This window comes from Podarcis cretensis, assembly GCF_951804945.1.
Source record: "Podarcis cretensis genome assembly, chromosome: 2".
Lineage (NCBI taxonomy): Eukaryota > Metazoa > Chordata > Lepidosauria > Squamata > Lacertidae > Podarcis > Podarcis cretensis.
In genome coordinates this window covers 67036740-67057273 of record NC_137171.1, presented here as the reverse complement: position 1 = coordinate 67057273, position 20534 = coordinate 67036740, and the positions used below count along the sequence as shown (strand labels likewise).

The 20534-nt window shown below is 41.3% G+C and overlaps 2 protein-coding genes across 4 annotated transcripts in view; one reads left to right on the top strand and one right to left on the bottom strand.

Moving 5' to 3' along the window:
- Positions 1–17108, bottom strand: part of ITK (IL2 inducible T cell kinase) — a 44789-nt gene extending 27681 nt beyond the window's left edge. Inside the window, exons 1-2 of one of the 3 annotated variants that reach the window (XM_079968247.1) lie at positions 16896–17108; positions 15367–15491 (exon numbers count right to left, since the gene is read on the bottom strand). In XM_079968247.1, the coding sequence (XP_079824373.1) occupies positions 15367–15435 (69 nt within the window). In that variant the 5' untranslated portion in view covers positions 15436–15491; positions 16896–17108. Of the gene's footprint in view, positions 1–12765; positions 13033–15366; positions 15970–16895 lie in introns of those variants that run through there. The other 2 variants (XM_079968245.1, XM_079968246.1) reach the window with 2 other exon arrangements.
- Positions 16426–19718, top strand: MED7 (mediator complex subunit 7). The gene is made up of 2 exons (XM_079968335.1): positions 16426–16571; positions 18826–19718. The coding sequence occupies exon 2, from the start codon at positions 18843–18845 to the stop codon at positions 19533–19535; it is 693 nt and encodes a 230-aa protein (XP_079824461.1). The 5' UTR covers positions 16426–16571; positions 18826–18842; the 3' UTR covers positions 19536–19718.
- Positions 19719–20534: the final 816 nt, after the last annotated feature.

The following is a 20534-nucleotide window of genomic DNA, read 5'->3' as shown; positions in this document are numbered from 1 at the left end:
ATTAAAACAGCTTTTGCCTAAATCTCTATGTAATTTCAAATCTCTATGTAACGTTCAACCAATATTAAGCAGAATACAACCAGCCTGGAGGACGGCACTGCCTGATATCGTCCTCCTCCTTAGTCACAGGATGGCTCTTGTAGAAATCAGCAGAGAGGAGGATGGGGACAGAACTAGAATTGGTTCTGCTTGTCACTGACTCTCAGGTGTTAATTGTTGATGGGTGACATTAAGGTCCCCTATGCTCTCCCTTCTTAAGGTTCTTTATCTTTAAACCACACTTGGACCAAACAGGCCTTCAAACAGAGAGGTCTTCCAAACAGAGGACTGACAGCCCTTCAAATAGAGGATTATCCCTTGTAAAGTAGGGCACACTTCTGATGGTGGTGGAACTATGACAAGTGCCCTCCTTCTGCCTATCTTAACACTTGAGGGGGGTCGGTTGGGATAGAGGCAGCATTTCAGATATCTGAAGCATAAGTTATTTAGGGCTTTAAACACCAGTGTGAACACCATGGGCCTGGAAACAAACTGGCAATCAACATGGGAAATAACATTTCCCCTTGAGGAAGGTTGGTGTTCAGATTGCATTAGGGATTAAAGGGCACATCTCATCTAGCTACTTCACTGGGGAAACCTGCCTCAGACATTGAGAATCCTGACTCAATGTGAACATGGATTCATGGGGGGGGGCACTAGGGGGCGCATTGGAAGATGGCCGACGATACCATCTCTCCGACCCACACGGGGTAATTAAGAGGCTGTTATGGGAGTAGGCAGCCTCCCTTGTTGCCCCAATGAAATGGGGAACACTGCCCTTGCCTGCGGTGCCCATAAATCACCCCCTAATTCAAAAGAAGGTTGTGAGGGCCCTAGGCAGAATGCCCCCGTGTGGACATCGGCTCTCCTGGACGCTGTCTCTGATCGCGCACTAGTTACAGCAATTTGGAATAATTAATTACAAAAGAAGCAAATGCACATATTTCAAGTGAAGAAGGGGAGTGAAGTCTGCTAATTTAAGTGACCTCTGCGAAAGAAGACGACGGGCTGGAGAAACAGGAATATTTTACGATGAAGATACACCAAAGGCGGGGTATGTTGACAACGGGGCTGAATGGGGGGGGGGAACCTTTTTTACTTTCCTTCTATGTGATTTACAAGAACCCCTCCTCATTAGAACCGTCGATTGAACTGACCCAAGCAGGATGATTAAGGTCTGTGTGGAGATAAACTTTAACCAAAAGTATGCTTTATGGAGACCAAGAAGCAATAAGAGCTTTTGGGAATGGCGCAGCAATTAATTCGGAGTCGCCATCTTGCCAAAGGATTTATAGCCGGGAAGAAGAACGGATTTGTTTTCTGCATTCCTAGTGAATCTCCTCAGAGGTTTTGAGAAAGGAGGCAGATTGGTGAAGATTAATGACGCTAAGACTGTTTTGATGTATGGAAGTGATGTTATATGGAAAACGTCTGGATATGGCTACTGGATAAAAAAATATATATATCCACGCAGGATTACAAACTGTTCTAACCAGCTTGCGGAGACTATCAGAGGTCACAAAGAGAAAGGAAAAATATATGAAAATAACAAGAGATGTGGAAAAATAATAAAAGGACTGGATAGTACTGTGAACATCATAAGGTTAGATTTGTGGACATTAAAACAGCAGTAAGAAGTAAGAAGTTGATTGGATCCCTTCGGAACTTGAAATATGGGTACCCCCAACAAAAATTTAAAATTCAGCTGTGTAAAGGAATTGCTGAAACAGTTAATTAAAGTGGAATACAAAAAGGGAGGTGTGAGGAGGTCGTTGAAACAAGTAAATGAAAGTTAAGATACTGAACTTATTAGATGTGTTTTAAATTGTGTTTGTTTGGTTTTGTTAATTTAATGTTTGGGGGTTGGTTGTGTGGTGTTTTTGTTTTTGTATTGTATTGTATTGTTTTGTTTAATTCTTTGTCTTTCTTTTGCAGTCTTTAAAATGTTAATAAATATTATTTTTTAAAAAATAAAAAAATAAAATTCGGCTGTGTAATTTGGAATTTATGTAATTTGGTTTGATTTGATGTGATTGGTCGGTTAATAAAAATTATTCTTAAAAAAAAAAAGAACATGGATTCATACAGGCATAAACTAATGGAAATGAATAATGCAATCCTTTAGTAATGCTCACAAAGAGACACACACACCCGGCGCCGCTGCCACTGCTTCCTTGATTCAATCTCCAGAGCTAACAGAACAGAAAGGAGAAAACAATTATCATTGTCACTTAAACCAGCAGTTATGAATCAGAATGCACACTGGGAGAAGGCCATTTGAACAGCAAGAGGCCTTTTTACATAGTCACTTTTCAAAGTACAATTGCACTTTAAATTATTCTTGATCCATGTGCATCAAGGTTCAAGAGACAAACAGCACAAGTTATGCATTGTTCCTGGGTCCATACAGACTTCACTGAAGGAAACAGCACAAGAGGAAAGATATACAAAACAATACTTTGCAAGGGGACATCTATATGCCATTTTTGAAAATCAAGGAAAAGCAAATAAAATGAAACTGGCTTTTTGAGAAATGAGGAAGCATAACTAACAGCAGGGGTTAGGTGCAAGGAAGAAAAATACAGAAATGTGTGAGTTATATATCAAAATAGACTCCAGAAACTATAAGAAACTCTCTCTATGTGTGCATGGAATTGTCCACCTATTGTGGAAGCTCCTGCATTGACTATAATACACACACACGGTTTTCATCATTGTTAACAAATACAAATACAACCTACATACATATACAATGGCACTGTACAAAAATATTGTACTCTAAGACTTTTGATATTTGGAGAAACTGAAATAATAACTATGCAGATAATATTGTTAAAGACACCTCTTGCTCTGCTTAATATCTGAGACCAGGTCTTTATTTGAATTGAAATGATTGTTGTATTCTATCAGTGTTTATGTGTTGTAAACCACTTTGGAATTTTAAATGTTTTAAATAAACTAGGGAAATGTTATTAAATAAACATGTTGCAGATGCCATGAGGCTTGGAGGGTCTCTGCCCCAAATCATTGAGTGGCGGGGTGGAATGCACTTTGGACAATATCAAGATATGTAATGAAGTTGTGTGCATTTATGAGGAAGAGAGAGAAAAAAGACCTGGAGAAACAGCAGCTCTGAGTCTCTTACGGCAGCTAAACCTACAAAAGACACAGGGTATGGTGGCTTTGTTCAATATCGGCAATAAATAGCTGTTTCAGGTGCAATTCTGTGTCTCTTGACTGTCACCTTTGTTCATTATTGTCTCTGCAGCAATACTATGCTGTTTTACATTCTATTTTACACTGTAGCTGTTGCTATCTCAAAGAATTGTGATGGCAAAACACTTCTAACACAGTAAAAGCATTTCAATGAAACATCCAATAGATTTCATCAAAGGTCATCCTGGCTGACCAAGTGGCTGAAGCCTGGAGAGATGCTTGCTATTAAAGAGAGGCAGGGAGAACCACAGTGGATGGAATGGACTAAATTTCTAAATATACATATTTTTGTGCTCTCTGCCACAACGCTCTCCATCGAGAACCAAGAAACTTCAGAATATTTTAACAACCTAGCTCCCAGCCACTGAAACCATCCATGGCACTGTACTGATTTTGTAGTCCGCTTTTTTTTAAAAAAAAGAGAGAAGAAAAACCGATGAAATATGTTGCTATTAGGAGAATTAAGAGCTATGTTCTTCCTAACTGAAAAGCTGTGGTCTTCTTAAATGCAAGCTTTGCTATGACTTTTAAAACTCTAATTCTCATCCCTGGAACAGAAAGCTCTTTCTCCTCTCGTGTTTAGTGCATAATTGCCATTAACATTAATGAAAGGTTTGTACATACATCAGGGGAAGAATGAACCTCAGAAAATCCAGCAACAATAAGGATCTGTGTCTTCTAAATTTCATTATACAGTACACAATGAGGGGCCATCTTACCATGAAGTAAAGCGTGCATAATAGATATGTGTTTTCGAGATTGCTGCCCTGCATAAATCCACCAGTGTCTTGTAATCCGTGTCCCTATTATAACATGCAAATTGCTGCTGCAGACAAAACTCTCTTTTTCCCTAACAGTCTGATTTCACATATACTGTACTGACGTATACATTCCTAACCGTGCGTATGCCAACAGTCTGACTGACAACAAGAATGTGTCCATTAGCGAAGACTGTCTTGCGGACTGCAAATTTGTCAGCAACTTCAACAATTTCAGTTTACTTATTTGATTTTAAAAAGCTGTCTTATCAGCTGAGGGTGGCTGGGGTGAGGATATTTTGCAGTGGAAAAATTGTCAAAAGAAGAGCAAGTTAAGAGGCCCCTAGTTCCCTCCATCATGCCAGTATTCCTCTTAAAATGCAGTCTTAGTGTAGGAGAGAAACAAAGTCTCCACGTCCCCCCCAAAAAAGAATGGAACCACGTACAGTGGTGCCTTGCAAGACGAAATTAATTCGTTCCGCGAGTTTTTTCGTCTTGCGATTTTTTCGTCTTGCGAAGCACGGACTTTGGAAAAGCTTCAAAAATCACCAAAGTCTTCAAAAACCTCAAAAAAGGCTACCACACCGCATGCTATGAGTTGCTCCTCGAAGTGAATGCACGGTTTTAAGAAAAAGGAAACAAACTTGCAAGACAAAGGAAACAAACTTGCAAGACGTTTTCGTCTTGCAAAGCAAGCCCATAGGGAAATCCGTCTTGCGAAGCAACTCAAAAAACGAAAAACTCTTTCGTTTTGCGAGTTTTTCGTCTTACGAGGCATTCGTCTTGCGAGGTACCACTGTATAACAAACAAAACCTCCACTGCCCCAGAATCACATACCTGTCCCAGAACAACATGCAATGTACACGTAGTTCCGCTATTGGAAAATATAATTTATTTGGGAAACGCAGTGTGTTAAGGCAGCAGTATTGCTCTTTCAGCAGACCTGAGAAATAGGCCCGCAAAAGATTTCATTTGCCAAAGGCTGCTATTGGGCTCTATTAAAATCTGAGTTTTGCTACAGGTTATTTGAAGATTCCCCTTCATGGATCACTGCCTTGCCGTGGCGAAGGGGCTTGAAGAACTCAGAGAAGCTATGAACTATGCCGAGCAGGGCACCCAAGATGAACAGGTCATAGTGGAGAGTTTTGACCAAACGTGATCCACCTGGAGGAGGAACCGGCAAGCCACTCCAGTATCCCTGCCAAGAAAACTCCATGGACAAAGACAACAGGCATATAAAAGTTATGACGCTGGAAGATGAGCCCCTCAGGTCGGAAGGCGTCCAACATGCTACTGGGGAAGAGCGGAGGGCAAGTACAAGTAGATCCAGAGCTGATGAAGCGGCTGGGCCAAAGCCGAAAGGACGCTCAGTTGCGGATATGCCTGGAAGCGAAAGGAAAGTCCAATGCTGTAAAGAAAAATATTGCATAGGAACCTGGAATGTAAGAACCATGAACATGGGTAAGTTGGAGGTGGTCAAAAATGAGATGGCAAGAATAAATATTGACATCCTGGGCATCAGTGAACTAAAATGGACGGGAATGGGTGAATTCAGTTCGGATGACCATCATATCTACTACTGTGGGCAAGAAACCCGTAAAAGAAATGGAGTGGCCCTCATAGTCAACAAAAGAGTGGCAAAAGCTGTACTGGGATGCAATCTCAAAAATGATAGAATGATCTCGATACGAATCCAAGGCAGACCTTTTAACATCACAGTAATCCAAGTTTATGCACCAACTACTGGTGCTGAAGAAACTGAAATTGACCAATTCTATGAAGACTTACAACACCTTATAGAAGTGACACCAAAGAAGGATGTTCTTCTCATTATAGGGGATTGGAATGCTAAAGTAGGGAGTCAAGAGATAAAAGGAACAACTGGCAAGTTTGGCCTTGGAGATCAAAACGAAGCAGGGCAAAGGCTAATAGAGTTCTGTCAAGAGAACAAGCTGGTCATCACAAACACGCTTTTCCAACAACACAAGAGACGACTCTACACATGGACATCACCAGATGGGCAGCATCGAAATCAGATTGATTATATTCTCTGCAGCCAAAGATGGAGAAGCTCTATACAGTCAGCAAAAACAAGACCTGGAGCTGACTGTGGCTCAGATCATCAGCTTCTTATAGCAAAATTCAAGCTTAAACTGAAGAAAGTAGGAAAAACCACTGGGCCGGTAAGATACAATCTAAGTCAAATCCCTTATGAATACACAGTGGAAGTGAGGAACAGGTTTAAGGATTTAGATTTGGTGGACAGAGTGCCTGAAGAACTATGGATGGAGGCTCGTAACATTATACAGGAGGCAGCAACGAAAACCATCCCAATGAAAAGGAAATGCAAGAAAGCAAAGTGGCTGTCCAATGAGGCCTTACAAATAGCGGGGGAGAGAAGGCAAGCAAAATGCAAGGGAGATCGTGAAACATACAGGAAATTGAATGCAGATTTCCAAAGAATAGCAAGGAGAGACAAGAAGACCTTCTTAAACAAGCAATGCAAAGAAATAGAGGAAAGCAATAGAATGGGAAGAACCAGAGATCTGTTCAAGAAAATTGGAGATATGAAAGGAACATTTCGTACAAAGATTTCCATAATAAAGGACAAAAGTGGAAAGGACCTAACAGAAGCAGAAGACATCAAGAAGAGGTGGCAAGAATACACAGAGGAATTATACCAGAAAGAAACGGATGTCTCATATACCCCAGGTAGTGTGGTTGCTGACCTTGAGCCAGACATCCTGGAGAGTGAAGTCAAATGGGCCTTAGAAAGCACTGCAAATAACAAGGCCAGTGGAAGTGATGGTATTCCAGCTGAACTATTTAAAATTTTAAAAGATGATGCTGTTAAGGTGCTACACTCAATATGCCAGCAAGTTTGGAAAACTCAGCAGTGGCCAGAAGATTGGAGAAGATCAGTCTACATCCCAATCCCAAAGAAGGGCAGTGCCAAAGAATGCTCCAACTATCGCACAATTGCACTAATTTCTCACGCTAGCAAGGTTATACTTAAAATTCTACAAGGAAGGCTCAAGCAGTATGTGGACCGAGAACTCCCAGAAGTGCAAGCTGGATTTAGAAGAGGCAGAGGAACCAGAGACCAAATTGCAAACATGCGCTGGATTATGGAGAAAGCTAGAGAGTTCCAGAAAGACATTTACTTCTGCTTCATTGACTATGCAAAAGCCTTTGACTGTGTCGACCATGGCAAACTATGGCAAGTTCTTAAAGAAATGGGAGTGCCTGATCACCTCATCTGTCTCCTGAGAAATCTCTATGTGGGACAAGAAGCTACAGTTAGAACTGGATATGGAACAACTGACTGGTTCAAAATTGGGAAAGGAGTACGACAAGGCTGCATTTTGTCTCCCTGCTTATTTAACTTATATGCAGAATTCATCATGCGAAAGGCTGGGCTGGATGAATCCCTAGCCGGAATTAAGATTGCCGGAAGAAATATCAACAACCTCAGATATGCAGATGACACAACCTTGATGGCAGAAAGTGAGGAGGAATTAAAGAACCTTTTATTGAGGGTGAAAGAGGAGAGTGCAAAATATGGTCTGAAGCTCAACATCAAAAAAACGAAGATCATGGCTACTGGTCCCATCACCTCCTGGCAAATAGAAGGGGAAGAAATGGAGGCAGTGAGAGATTTTACTTTCTTGGGCTCCATGATCACTGCAGATGGTGACAGCAGCCACGAAATTAAAAGACGCCTGCTTCTTGGGAGAAGGGCAATGACAGGCCTAGACAGCATCTTGAGAAGTAGAGACATCACCTTGCCAACAAAGGTCCGTATAGTTAAAGCTATGGTTTTCCCAGTAGTGATGTATGGAAGTGAGAGCTGGACCATAAAGAAGGCTGATCGCCGAAGAATTGATGCTTTTGAATTATGGTGCTGGAGGAGACTCTTGAGAGTCCCATGGACTGCAAGAAGATCAAACCTCTCCATTCTGAAGGAAATCAGCCCTGAGTGCTCATTGGAAGGACAGATTGTGAAGCTGAGGCTCCAGTACTTTGGCCACCTCATGAGAAGAGAAGACTCCCTGGAGAAGACCCTGATGTTGGGAAAGATGGAGGGCACAAGGAGAAGGGGGCGACAGAGGACGAGATGGTTGGACAGTGTTCTGGAAGCTACCAGCATGAGTTTGACCAAACTGCGGGGGGCAGTGGAGGACAGGAGTGCCTGGCGTTCTCTGGTCCATGGGGTCACGAAGAGTCGGACACGACTAAACGACTAAACAACAACAACAACAACAAATTTGAAGATTAAGGGTCAAAATAGACAGTAAGACTGTTCATAAGAGCATAAGATTAACTTGCTGGATCAAGCCAATGTCCCATCTAGCCCAGCATCTTGTTCTCACAGTGGCCAACCAGGTGTCTGCGTCTAAAGCAGGGGTCAGCAAACTTTTTCAGCAGGGCACTTGTTATGTACTGAGTTGAATAGGATCCAAACTGCAGCAGTCTGATTGGTCCTAGAACAATAGGATCCAAATTGTAGCAGTCTGATTGGTCCTAGAACAATAGGATTCAGAATGCAGCAGTCTGATTGGTCCTAGAACAATGCAGCAGTATGATTGGTTGGCAGGAACCACCCAATCATGCCCCAGATATAAGTGAATCCACAACCTGATTGGCTTACAGTAGAATTCCAGAATTAGCCAATCATGTGCAGCCCATTGTGTAAATAATGTATATAAAGCAGATACTTTGAGGGGACTTTCATTCATTCCTCCTCACCACTATGAGCTGAATAAAGAGCATGAAATCACTTTGTGACTCTGAGTATATTTCAGGGCTGGTCCACTGTCCCTCAGACCTTGTGGGGGGCTAGACTATATTTTGGGAAGAAAGATAAAATGAACAAATTCCTATGCCCCACAAATAACCCAGAGATGCATTTTAAATAAAAGCACACATTCTACTCATGTAAAAACATGCTGATTCCAGGACCATCTACAGGCCGGATTTAAAAGGTGATTGGGCCAGATCTGGCCCCCGGGCCTTAGTTTGCCTACCCATGATCCAAAGGCAGCAGCCACCCTGCTTTCTTATTTTAATTAATAACATACATTAGGGAGGAACATCTGCATCAGGACTGCAGCATCTTCCCTCACCAGCCATTATCCCAACAAAAAACCCCTCTGCACTAGCGATCCTTCTCCCACACTAAAATAAGTGGGAATTTTCATTGGACACCCTACACTTGCATGCTGCAATCCTGAGGAAAATTACCCCGTTCTGCCTTTTTTATTCTTAAAAACAACACATCTAGTGTCTTGTAAATTGTATTCTAACAGTGTAATCCTAAACATGTTTACATACAAGAAGTTCAATGGTGCACAAGGGGTCTTCCCTAACAAATAAGTTTAGAAGTGCACTTTAAAGTGCAGGATCAGGCTATGTATCTTAAAATGTATTTAATTTAATTATGTATTTTATTAGCTTAGTACCATCATTCTAAGTGATGCACAACAGGGACAGAGCATCAAATCAGAAAAACACATTTAAAATGCCTGTTGATTTTTTAAAAAAGCATTTACTGTGCCAGTCATCCCCATTTATTCCATGGCCTTAAATTATACCACAAAACTAGTGTTAAAAAGTGGGTAAGTGTCCTTATATTCATAGATAATGGGTAGTAAATCCCACTGTATTCAATGTGTCTTACTCCCAGGTAAGCAAGCCTAGGATTATAGCCTAAATATTGGGTTAAAATAAAGTCTTAGGTCATGAGATATATAACAAGATCAAATGCAAAACATAGTTTCAGATTACCAGGGATTAAGGGCCAGATTAGACAATATGCAGGAGATCTATGACCAGGAGAGGCATCTATATTGGATTAGAGCAGAAATAATGTTGGGGGCAGTGTGTGCTTCAACACCCCCACCCCACCCTAGTACAGTTTACCAGCAAAGAGTAATTTGGAGGGGGGGGGGAAGCACCTGGAAAGATATTTCTGTTAGGAAAATCTGTACAGTCTCTAAACTGGAGCAGTAACATGTTCCAGAGCAGGGCCCTCCTATGTGCATTTTCTTCAAAACTAAACAAGTTTATGCACACTTTTTAAAAATGCATTTACTATGAGATATGATTCAACTATAAATCACTCTCTCTTCTGAAGCTGCTATTAGAACTGTAAAGGAAAAAGCATTGGATGTTTTCTACTATGGGATAATACCTTAATAGGGGGTGTTGATGGGAGAAAGGGTTGAGGGTGTAAAACCCTTCTCCCTCCCAGTTCTGCAGCCATAATCCCATTTTTGGTTGCTTTTAAGTTCAACTTAATTGGAAAATCTGATCACATATTCTTCTATGTCTCATCTGTTTTGGCTCTAGGAATCTAGGTAAAGGTAAAAGGACCCCTGACCATTAGGTCCAGTCACGGACGACTCTGGGGTTGCGGCGCTCATCTTGCTTTACTGGCCGAGGGAGCCGGCATACAGCTTCTGGGTCATGTGGCCAGCATGACTAAGCTGCTTCTGGCGAACCAGAGCAGAGCACGGAAACACCGTTTACCTTCCAGCCACAGCGGTACCTATTTATCTACTTGCACTTTGACATGCTTTCAAAATGCTAGGTTGGCAGGAATCTACCTCCATCCAAATTTCTATGTACAGTATGTACATAATTTTAAGAGATGTGCTCCTTTCAGGTCCTCGATGGAAGATTCTACTTTTTCTTATCCATTTCCTACTTTTTTCTATGCTATATGCACACAGGCTTGCATCAACTAAGGATGCAAGGAGGCACCAATTTTCATCTGGTCCTGTCCTTGTTGTAATCAGCATTGTTTCTGTTCCACTACAGAAGCTTCTGCTAAAACCTACATTGTTTGTCTCGCTATCTCGCTATGGCCAAATTTGACATAATTTCAATACATTTCAGTAGAAGGGAAGGGAAACAGTAGAAGGGAAACATCAAAAGCAATGCAGAAAATAACACAATTAGTTATAACATTTACAGATTAAAGGGGGGGAAATGACAACAGTGAATACTGCCCATCTTCTCTTGTGTCGTTTCTATTCCTGACCTATGACGAACAGGAAGGCTGTGGCAACTTCCGCTCCTGTTTCCATTTCAGACAGAATCCTTTAGCATAACCACTGAGTCCCACACTGAGCAAAAGATTCCTGCACTGCAGAGGGTTGGACTAGATGACACCTGTGGCCCCTTCCAACTCTACAATTCTATGATCCCTAGCATCAACTGAGTCCTATCAAAATTAGTGGTGCTAAGCAGAGTAGGTTTTAGTCTTACACTGCATAGTTAACCTAAATCTAAAATCTGTGTAGGGGACTCCTAATTCAGATATGCTGCCCTTTTAACAGCAATGAAAGAAGAAAGCAGCAATGCTGCTCTCACCTCCCAGTTCCAGGGACACCTTTCCTAGAAGTCTTGTCCTTCCTGCTATAAAAAAAGACAGGCTGCAAAGGTATCAATGGGCCTTTGGAGCAGTTGGGGTAGGAAGAGGCACTTACTCTGTAAGCTCTTTAATAGTTTCTCCATATTGGATCTGCCATCTCAAGAAGTGAACAAACTTATTAATAATGACATGAAAGCATCCTACCTATTGTCCTCTCCTACCCTGGACCGTAGGTGTTGCCTAATCAACATCATCAGTACCATATGAAAGAAGAGAAATGTAGTTGTTCCTCTTCTTGCCTGTTCGCTTTATTACCATGTTATCTGCACACAACTCCTGTTACTGCACTGTTCTTTAGGTGTGGTCTGTAGCATTTGAGGGATGAGAGTAGACAAAAGGACTGCAAAAGCTAGGGAAAGATTTTTTTCCAGCTGGAAATATAACAGGCAACATCCAGCACCTGTGGCAAATATGCCAACAGAATCTTAGCACCCTGAGCCTGAACATTGGGTCTGAACTATCTACCTACAATGTTTATCTAAGCTTCTCCAACAACACACAGAGAAAACAACCATTAGATTTCAATAAAATGGAACAATGACCAGCAAACTCCTTAGAAAGCAAGCAGCTTTTTAGCTGATGACAAAAGCCATGCAGGGGCAGGGAGGTGACCAATGGGACCCCCAATAGCAGAAGCTGTAACTACAGGCTAGCTGTTACTTAGTCCCGCTGTGGTATTTTAGCATGCCATATCAATTCTTTCCAAGGATATCCTAATCCCTGAAACAATAGTTCTGTCTGGACAATGAGACTTTGTGTGGTGTTCAAGGAACAGATTTGGGTGATACTTAAATGATGGGGTAGTGTTTGTGTTTTGTGTGTAAGTAAGACTGGTGTCCTGTATGGCTCTGCAGGACTTGGCTCCATTTCCGTTTTTTCAAAGCCACAGAAGACAAAATGCCCTGATAAACGTTTCAGCTTGCAGTTAAAAGACTGCTCTAGAACCCTCAAACCACTGAGAATCAACATTCTCGTATCTACATCAAGCTGTCCGCCTTCTTGGCGTCTATAAACTTACAATGACATACAATGAGGCAAACAATGCTTTTTAAATCAGTTGTGGATGCCTTGAAACAGTTCTCCTGGAAAGGAACAAGCACTATCGTATCTTTATTCAGAACCCTAAAATAAAATAAGAATGCATGGTTTACACATAGGACAATTTTATTCAAACATAAAGCAAACACAATCGCTGGGAAAGCCACTATCACATAAGCTAGCCCCAGATTACCTCATTCACTCAGTTTCTCCCTACCCCTTCATTATCCTTTGATAAGATGCTCTGAAAAAGATATGGGAGACAACACACATACCCCAAGACGATGCTCAAAGTACGCCAGCCTTGATTTTGTCAAAACGAAGAATCGTACTTTAAAATTGGAGGGAGACGTCCTTCTCTTTTGCTGAGACTTTTTGATAAGCTCTTCTTCAAGAAGAACACCATTGTTCATTGTTCATCAAGTAACAGGGGCCCTTCCAGGATGGAAAGGCACCGGCCCCAATACCAGAGCACATAAGCCTGGGAAAGAGAATTCATGTGATAGACACTGTTGTCTTTCACAAAAGTGGATGCAAAAAGCAGCGTAGGTGCTTATCTTTCCATCTGTCATTCAGGCAGTGCTGCTCAGCTAGCTTCCTTTCTGATGTAAAAACCATAACCACATCCTTTCATACACTGTCACCTGAAAAGTGCACACTATATTATTTTATATGCTCATAGAAAGGGAGGTGGAAATGAATAAGAAAAAGAAAATGGAAAGGTAAATCAGGCACCGAATTAAAAAAAAAGCCAAGAGAAAGTCGCTTACAATTTACCTAATAAACACAATAATAATAAAGGAATGAATGCGTAAAGCATAAACATTAGGTCTGATGAAGTCCACACCCGCTATTTAAGTAACTGATAGGTCTGATGTTTCCATAGACAGCTCTTTAAACTTGCACGTCTTGCTGTCATCTGAGATTTATTAATTTATTGTATCAGGTATGGCCTAACTTCTCAATATCTCACCAAATAAGATTGTTTAGAAAACCTTTCCCAAGACTTAAGACTAAATGGGACATATTTGAAAAGGGTCAAAAGAGATATATAGCCAGTTCTATAGCATTATCTTAAAAAGTAGAGACATCACCTTGCCAACAAAGGTCCGTATAGTAAAAGCCATGGTTTTCCCAGTAGTGATGTATGGAAGTGAGAGCTGGACCATAAAGAAGGCTGATCGCCGAAGAATTGATGCTTTTGAACTACGGTGCTGGAGGAGACTCTTGAGAGTCCCATGGACTGCAAGAAGATCAAACCTATCCATTCTTAAGGAAATCAGCCCTGAGTGCTCACTGGAAGGACAGATCGTGAAGCTGAGGCTCCAATACTTTGGCCACCTCATGAGAAGAGAAGACTCCCTGGAAAAGACCCTGATGTTGGGAAAGATGGAGGGCACAAGGAGAAGGGGATGAAAGAGGACAAGATGGTTGGATAGTGTCTTCGAAGCTACAAACAAACTGCGGGAGGCAGTGGAAGACAGAAGTGCCTGGCGTGCTCTGGTCCATGGGGTCACGAAGAGTCGGACACCACTAAACGACAAAACAACAACATAGCATTATTGCTAATAGTCCTATGTTTATGTGTTTTTTTAATTTGAAATACATTTTTTAAATGTTTGATGGAATTTTTTTCATGTGTATCATTATTACGTATGGATTTTTGCTTGTAAACCCCTTAGAAGCCATTATGGCTGTATATAAATCATCATCTCTAATTGCTGATTGTGTTTGATATATAGGGACCCTTATTGCATATTGTATTTTATCACTGGATTATGGCACTGACCCATGACAGGGCCTTCTTGGAAGTGGTTCCCCATTCATAGGATGCCTGCCCTGGTGATGAGCATCTCTCTCCCTCATTATTAACTTCAGGAGGAATTTAAAAATATTTCTGTTCATCAGACATTTGATAACTGAAAGATACTGTTCCTGGCAACCGTGAAATCACCTGTGAGAATATGTGTCTGTTTTTAGATTTTATATATATATATGCACTGCAATGAATAAACAATTAAATTTAAAAATTACATGACATGGGAGATTTGTAATTAGGGCTATAATACTATACAAAATTTCCTAGGAATAACTTCAATTGAATTCAATGCTCTTTACTTCTGAGCAGAAATGTATTGAATTGTACTGTTAATAAGTACATAACAGGAGCCCTCGTTAGATCAAACCAAAGTCCATCTAGTTCACACAGTGGCCGACCAGATAACCACGGGAAGCCCACACACAGTACATGAGCACAACAGCACTCTACTTTTATTTCAAAGCAGCCAAAGGGTGTTACTAATTTGATATGAGAAGCAGAACCCAGAGTAAGATTTTTTTATCCCTTTTCTTGTTATTTCTCACACCTAAATCACCGTCAGAGACTGCTGTTTGCCTTATCAGGCAAAAAAGCAAGTACAAAGAACATTAAAAATACACCTCCATTGAGGTTTGCACCATTTTTTATCCCAAAAAGTATTTTCACTTTTTCAGTGCTTTCCATACACAGTGGTACCTCGGGTTACATATGCTTCAGGTTACAGACTCCGCTTCAGGTTAAGAACTTTACTTCAGGATAAGAACAGAAATCGTGCTCCAGCGGCGCAGCAGCAGCAGCAGGAGGAGGCCCCATTAGCTAAAGTGGTGCTTCAGGTTAAGAACAGTTTCAGGTTAAGTACGGACCTCCGGAACGAATTAAGTACTTAACCTTAAGTACCACTGTAATAATTTCACAAAACTAAAATAATAAAGACAATGTTTGTATTCCTTTCAGCACAGTATCACTGCTGCTCCCTACTGCCTAAGAGAGGCATAACACAAAGACAAATGTAATTTAAGTGCTGTATCTTATATTAACATAAGACGATATCACCTACCAGAATTAATTCTTCACTTGTAAATATTTGGCTGTAGATATTCTCCTGGTGCTGTACATCCTGAGACATGACTCTGCTTTTATTACACTGTTGATTTATACATGATGTATGCAAATTCCAAGCTCCTTTGCATTGTGTTAGAAAGAGAATATTCCAGACCATGGGCCCGACGTGGCCCTATGGAGCCTTGTCCACCTGGCCCCTGGGACATATTTGGCTCTGCCCTTGGGCTGCTTGAGCTTCTTTTTAGGCTGGAGAAGTTTCCCTACTCCTATTCTGTTTTGTTCCAAGGACTATTATGCAAAACCAGTGTGAACCAGTGGAAACCCGATAGCGCATAAGCCCCAGATATGTGAAAGCCCACAGACCCACTCTGGTGTTATGCTCAGCAGAGGGAGCCCTTTTGGTGGGCATGGCAGAGAGCATTCTCTGTGGCAGTTTCAAAATTGTGGAATTCCCTCCCCACAGATTTCTGTAGCTTGTGTTGAAGACGCACCTCTTTACCCTGAGCTTTGACAACTGCCAGGGTATTTTTGTTTCAGTGCTCACAAACACTCTGTACTGTATTGCCACTTTCCCCCTCCTTTTGCCAAAGGCAGCCATTTTGTGCTGGCACACACAGAGCACTTATATTTCAGGACCACCTTTAATTTTTTACCCCAAAAAGCATATACAGTATGCATATATTGGAAGCCATTCTATTCATGAGATCGTAATTTGTTTTTAAATTGTTTTAACATAAAATTTTAAATTGATGTAGCCCACCCTGGGATCTTATGGTGTCGGGAAAGTAAGAAATTGCATTTTTGGCATGGTCTCCTCTGAGCTTCTCTTGCGATCTCACCCCTTCAATGATGAGACCAGAATCACAAAGAAACCAGGAAGCCCTGTGCGTGGAAGAATGGCCAGTCTAGGAGGCTCCGCGTTCTAATATCTATGGCGAAGAGGATGACGAAACCTCCTTGGATATGAGGAGCTTGCCAATCAGAAAGCAACTCTTTCACTCCGCCCGCGGTTAAGTCTATGGCTGTTGCTCCCGCCCTCCGTCCCCCCACCCACTGCCTTTTCCCCTGCCTGTCGTCCCGACGCGTAAGCCAATAGGGAGGCAGGAAGCCGGAAGTGGCTCTGTGCCGGTAGTTGCGGGGAGGGGAGAAGCGGAGGGAAGCGAAGCAGGAACGGAGGCGGCAGCTGCGAAGGGAGAGCAGGTGAGTTGCGCCGATTTGTGCTTGCAGAACCAGATAGGGCCAGGGCTCCTAAAGTGGGGGGGGGGGGATGTTGCGGGGGGCGGGGTTCCTTTCGATTTTGAACCGCCATTTGCCCGCCGTTTCAAAAGCTCTTGTCTGCCCCTCCCTCTAAAAATGGTGAGAATCTAAACTGATACTTGAGCTGGAAGGGATCTTCAGAAGAGACTTTTTTTCCCTTTCACGACAGTGAAAACGCACTAAGGTCGACTCAGCCGCCCATATTACATTTTTTTTTAATACATTATATTAAAAATACATTATATTAAAAATACATTAAATCCTTACAGTCCACAGAAGTCGAGTCGGGTTATCTTTAGGCGCCAGGCGAAAACGTTCTTCTCCTTCCAGGACTTTGGCTAATTAAACAATCTATGGGCGTTCAAATTTTGTGTGTGTGTGATTCTGATGATTGTTACGATGTTACATATTTTTGTCATTTTATTTGTATGCCGCCTTTCCATTGTTAAAACCATGCTCAAGGTGGCTTACGGCAGGAAAATGTGTTGTTGTTTAGTCGTGTCCGACTCTTCGTGGCCCCATGGACCAGAGCACGCCAGGCACTCCTGTCTTCCACTGCCTCCCGCAGTTTGGTCAGACTCATGTTTGTGGCTTCAAGAACACCATCCAACCATCTCGTCCTCTGTTGTCCCCTTCTCCTTGTGCCCTCCATCTTTCCCAACATCAGGGTCTTTTCCAGAGAGTCTTCTCTTCTCATGAGGTGGCCAATAATGTGTACAATTATGTGTACATAATCGCAAACGTAGCAGAAGTAAATAAATTAAAACATATCAGAAAGACTACAACCAAAGTGAACAATTTCTGCATTAAGTCATGAAAGATTTAAATGTGCAAAAAAATTGTATTGACCAAAGACCCTAAAAATAAGCTCGGTATTTGTAGGTGCAGTCAGTCCGGGCTCCACCCTCTCAGGCCAGGAAGGAAGGGAGCGGCTGTTCCAAAACTCACAGCCAAGATTTGTTTTTATACCGCAAACTGCTTTGTAGTACTTGGATGAAGGGCTGTACAGTAGTACCTCAGGTTACAGATGCTTCAGGTTACAGACTCTGCTAACCCAGAAAAAGTGCTTCAGGTTAAGAACTTTGCTTCAGGATGAGAACAGAAATTGGGCTCTGGCAGCAGCAGGAGGCCCCATTAGCTAAAGTGGTGCTTCAGGTTAAGAACAGTTTCAGGTTAAGTACGGACCTCCGGAACGAATTAAGTACTTAACCCAAGGTACCACTGTATATCAATTTAATAAATAATAACAGTAGTGTTTGTTACTGGGAGGAATTGTTTTGGATCAGGAAAAAGTAAGCGAGGTGACTGCATTGCTCCCTGATCCATGAGCAACACGGAAACCATGCTATTTAAACATTTACCTGGGAGTAAATCCCATTAAGTCCCATATATCTTTAGGCACCAAGCAAAAACCTTCCTCTTTAAAGAAGCCTTTGGCTTCTGTCTGTGGCCTCTTAGCATGGGGTGGGACTATAATGTATTTTTAATGTAATATTTTAATGTATTTTTGTTTCATTTTAATGTCGCTTTGTGGGCTTTTGTTTTGAGTTGGCAAGAAAAAGTGACTGATAAATTTACTAAATAAATAATAATAATACTTCTGAGTAAGTGTGTATATACGATTGCACTCTAAATTCACAGCATGGTTGCAAAATGCATGGATTTATGTAATGCAAGCTGTGGTGTCTATGTAATTTAAGGTGCTTTCTGAAATGTTCTGTTTCTCAAATATTGTTGAATAGTTGCTGCCTCTGTCTTGTTAAATGTAGCACAAATTACCATTTCTGTCAATATTTCATTTTATTTTAAATTCTCAGTAATGTTTGTTGTGAAACATTCAAAGGAGCCCAACTAAGTAGCTCAGGCTTCCTCAGCCTCGGCCCTCCAGATGTTTTTGGCTTACAACTCGCATGATCCCTAGCTAGTAGAACCAGTGGTCAGGGATATGGGAATTGCAGTCTCAAAACATCTGGAGGGCCGAGGCTGAGGAAGCCTGAAGTAGCTAGTAAATATTTTTCTTAGTAATTTTTCTCCCATAGCAGGCCTAAAAGGAAAAGGAAAAAATAAACAAACCATTCTCTTCTAGTTTATAAATACTTTTCTCTCTAGTTACTGGTATTAAAATATGGTAGTTGTTGGGGGTTTTTTTTTTTTTTGCTCTAAAACTAACATTCTAAATAATTGTTCATTATTTTAGTGATTTGATCTTCCACAATGGGTGAACCTCAGCAAGTGAGTGCCCTCCCTGCACCTCCAATGCAATATATTAAAGAATATACAGATGAAAATATCCGTAAAGGCATCACCCCGAAGCCACCGCCACCAATTAAAGATAGCTACATGATGTTTGGAAACCAGTTTCAGTGTGATGAACTAATTATTCGACCATTGGAAAGCCAAGGCATTGAGCGATTACATCCCATGCAGTTTGACCATAAGAAAGAACTGAGGAAACTCAATATGTCTATCCTGATCAACTTCTTGGACCTTTTGGATATATTGATAAGGAGCCCAGGCAGCATAAAACGAGAGGAGAAACTGGAAGACTTAAAACTGCTTTTTGTTCATGTGCATCATCTTATAAATGAATATCGACCCCACCAAGCCAGAGAGACATTGAGAGTCATGATGGAAGTGCAGAAACGCCAGCGTTTGGAAACTGCAGAGAGGTTCCAGAAGCATTTAGAACGAGTTGTTGAAATGATCCAGAACTGCTTGGCCTCTCTGCCAGATGACTTGCCTCACTCAGATGGAGGGATGAGGATAAAAACTGAACCTTTGGACCATGAAGACAGTCTCAGTTGCATTGGACAGAATGACCAGCAGAGAGCAAGCTCTAACCTCAAGAAGGATCAGGTTTTGGATAAAGATGCAAACATGTGTAGCATTATTGATGAAATGACATAAAGACTCTTTGTAGGCTTATTTTGAGTTAATAAAAGTTATTGGGAGTGAAAATGAAACTGATGCTGAAGAGTTCAGTAGAGTGTGAGATTTTCTTCTATGCTGCCTTTTGATAGTGATACTTAATGAGCAATCATGGAACATGGTCTGTAAGAGACAATAAACTCTGATTTATTTTTATAGTAATTTAGTGTGCACTATGTTTTTGTCTACTTGGCTTTAAATAAAAGTAAAACAGATAGATGGCTTTATTCTGGAAAGCATCACTTTTGTCATTTGTTACTGCCCAGATTCCGCTGATAATTCATTTCCTGATTGTGTGTGGGAAGTTCTGTACTCTGGTGGTTCTTTGTTTCAGTCAGAGCAAAAGACATATTCTACAATATTGCTAGACTGTTGCAAACAACGTTATGCCAAATATAAACAAAAAAGCATCCCAAGAATTTCCTTTCTGAATTTTAGTTCATGAATTGAAGTAACTGATTTTGGTTTAACACAACCTTTTTAAAAACAACACACAAATAAATACCTAAATGTTTCCTGTTGAGATGAATGTACTTCTAAAAATACGTCTGTTTGTCACTAAATGTTGCATCTTGCATGATGGGCCCTACGATCATGACACAAGATTCGATTATAGTGCAAGTGCCTCACAGCTTGCTCAGGGACCAGTTAGGTTAACTACAGTTGTTAATCACAGTGGTTTTTATCCATTGATGGTTCCAGTAGCAGAAAGCACGTAAGCGTGTATCTCCCAGACCCCCACCAATTCTGCCTTTGCACCCGCTGCAGCCCTTTGCACAATATCCTGTGCTGTTCCAGAGGGTCCCCCAATATATTGGAGCATGAGTGCTGATAAAAGCAGCAGTGGGTCAAGAGGTTTTTTGTTTTTAGAATATTGGATAGTTCAATGCTGCCATGGATACAATTCAGAAAAGATAAGAGTGGAGGTGGAAACTTAGAAGTAGAACCACCAGCCCAAAATGGATAGCAACCCAATGT

Coding starts and splice junctions, on each gene's coding strand:
- MED7 (XM_079968335.1), top strand. CDS start 18,843: ATGGGTGAACCTCAGCAAGTGAGTGCCCTCCCTGCACCTCCAATGCAA.